The sequence below is a fragment of the Entelurus aequoreus genome, linkage group LG02, assembly GCF_033978785.1.
Source record: "Entelurus aequoreus isolate RoL-2023_Sb linkage group LG02, RoL_Eaeq_v1.1, whole genome shotgun sequence".
Taxonomy (NCBI): Eukaryota; Metazoa; Chordata; class Actinopteri; order Syngnathiformes; family Syngnathidae; genus Entelurus; species Entelurus aequoreus.
Genome location: NC_084732.1, coordinates 77,749,645 through 77,752,276, shown reverse-complemented (window position 1 = coordinate 77,752,276; position 2,632 = coordinate 77,749,645). Strand labels below are relative to the sequence as shown.

The window sequence follows — 2,632 nt, the reverse complement described above, 5'->3', positions numbered from 1 at the left end:
ATCAGCATAATTTAATGTAAAAAAATTAAAATGCAAAAGAGTCAGTTAAATAAATTGAGTGTCCAAAAAATAGATTTTGTAACAAAGAGAGATAAGTGTTTTCTGAGGTAGTACTTAGTGGAAAAAAGTTGAGAACCACTGAACGAAATATTTATGACCCCCCCTGGAGTAGCTCCGTGGACCCCCTGGGGATAATGCACCCTCTGCTCTAAGAAATGTCTGTGATTTTAGATATAAAAATATAGTGATTTTAATCAATGTGAATAATACTCAAAACTATAACCGTAGAGTCAAAACTTATAACCGTTGCATCCCTACTTGACCCCCAGCTAGAACAACATTTGTGGGGCTCCTGTTCAAAGTAGCAGCGGGCCGGCCCAGACCCCCGGTGCTGCCTTCAAGTGACGACATGTAATCTGAGAGGAGCCTGTGTATTATTAGCAGGACTCCTCGCGGACCACTCCAGTCAGCCCCATGTTGCGTTCGCGGCACCAACTAAAGTCGGAAGTTGAGTGGTCTCCACTCAGAAGCTGCGGTAAAGACATTTACCACTTTTTTTTTTTTTTTTAAGTTTGAAATGTGTCCAAGCCGCTTGAAGTAGTCGCAAAACAGACCCTTGTGCTGCTAAAGTGGTCGCGGAAGATTTTTTATTATTATTTTTTTTTATAAGTGGCCAACATGACTTTACTGCACTTGCTGCTGTGTGCGGGGATGTTGCCGGCGTGCGGAGCCTACTACAGCGGTCCTCTACAACCGGAGATGTCGAACGGCACTTTCCACCACTACTTCGTGCCGGACGGCGACTACGAGGAGAACGACGACCCGGAAAAATGTCAGCTGCTGTTCCGGATGACCGACCACCGGAAGTGCGGTCTGGACGCGGACCAGGACTCGGTCATCCGCGACGACTTCACCATCATCAAGCGGCAGATCGAGGACTCCGCGCGGGTGCTGGAGGTGGTCGGCAGGAGCGTCTCGTACGACCTGGACGGAGAGGACGGCTACGGGAAGTACCTGCGCCGGGAGACCACGCAGATCAGCGAGGCGTTCACTAACTCCGAGAAGTCGCTGCTGGAGCTGGAGGTGAAGTTCAAGCAGAGCCAGGAAGGCGAGCTGAAGGAGGAGCACCGGCTCGGCGACGACTTCCTCAAGATGGTCGTCAACACCCGGGACACCCTGAAGGAGACTTTGGACATTTCTTTGGGCCTGAAGGACAAACATGAGCTGCTCTCCCTCATCGTCCGCAGCCACGGAACACGACTCAGCAGACTGAAGAATGAATACATGAAGTACTGACACAGTAAACCCTTATTTTTGCTTTACAGTCACACATTTATGAGCACAAACCCCAAATGTGGACTTTCCAAAGGTAAATACTCAGTTTTCAGTCACACATTTATGAGCACAAACCCCAAATTTGGCCTTTCCAAAGGTAAATACTCAGTTTTCAGTCATACATTTATGACCACAAACCCCAAATTTGGCATTTCCAAAGGTAAAGTCAGTTTTCAGTCACACGTTTATGACTACAAACCCAGAATTTGGTCTTTCCAAGTTTTCAGTCACACATTTATGAGCACACACCCAGAATTTGGCCTTTACAAAGGTAAACACTCAGTTTTCAGTCACACATTTATAAATAATGAAAAATGGGTTATACTTGTATAGCGCTTTTCTACCTTCAAGGTACTCAAAGCGCTTTGACAGTATTTCCACATTCCCCCATTCACACACACATTCACACACTGATGGCGGAAGCTGCCATGCAAGGCGCTAACCAGCAGCCATCAGGAGCAAGGGTGAAGTGTCTTGCCCAAGGACACAACGGACGTGACTAGGATGGTAGAAGGTGGGGATTGAACCCCAGTAACCAGCAACCATCCGATTGGTGGCGAGCACAAAACCCTGAATTTGGCCTTTGCAAAGGTAAATAGTCAGTTTTCAGTCACACATTTATGAGCACAAACCCCAAATGTGGACTTTTCAAAGGTAAATACACAGTTTTCAGTAACACATTTGTGACCACAAACCCCAAATTTGGCCTTTTCAAAGGTAGTCAGTTTTCAGTCACACATTTATAACCACAAACCCCGAATTTGGCCTTTCCAAAGGTAAATAGTCAGTTTTCAGCCTCACATTTGTGAGCACAAACCCCAAATTTGGCCTTTTCAAAGGTAAAGTCAGTTTTCAGTCACAAATTTATAACCACAAACCCAGAATTTGGCCTTTCCAAAGGTAAACACTTAGTTTTCGGTAACACATTTATAACCACAAACCCCGAATTTGCCCTTTCCAAGTTTTCAGTCACACATTTATAACCACAAACCCCGAATTTGGCCTTTCCAAAGGTAAATAGTCAGTTTTCAGTCACACATTTATGACCACAAACCCCGAATTTGGCCTTTACAAAGGTAAACACTCAGTTTTCAGTCTCACATTTATGAGCACAAAACCCCGAATTTGGCCTTTCCAAAAGGTAAATACTCACTTTTAAATTACACTAATATTGTTTTGGGGTGGATTGCAGTGCTTCATTTTGTTAGATTCTACCCGCGTCCTTCAAGAGTCACAGGCCATGTCCATTTATTCAAAAGAGGGTCACAGATGGAAATTACAGCGTTGGTCTCAACTG

General features: G+C 45.0%; 1 protein-coding gene across 1 annotated transcript; it reads left to right on the top strand.

The window, feature by feature from the left end:
- Positions 1–459: 459 nt before the first annotated feature.
- fibinb (fin bud initiation factor b) lies at positions 460–2,419 on the top strand. Its single transcript, XM_062033037.1, has 2 exons — positions 460–2,052; positions 2,175–2,419. Exon 1 carries the CDS (start codon positions 679–681, stop codon positions 1,294–1,296), a length of 618 nt encoding a protein of 205 aa, XP_061889021.1. The 5' UTR covers positions 460–678; the 3' UTR covers positions 1,297–2,052; positions 2,175–2,419.
- The last annotated feature ends 213 nt before the right edge of the window (positions 2,420–2,632 follow it).

Excerpts from the sequence above, each read along its gene's own strand:
- fibinb (XM_062033037.1), top strand. The coding sequence starts at position 679 with ATGACTTTACTGCACTTGCTGCTGTGTGCGGGGATGTTGCCGGCGTGC.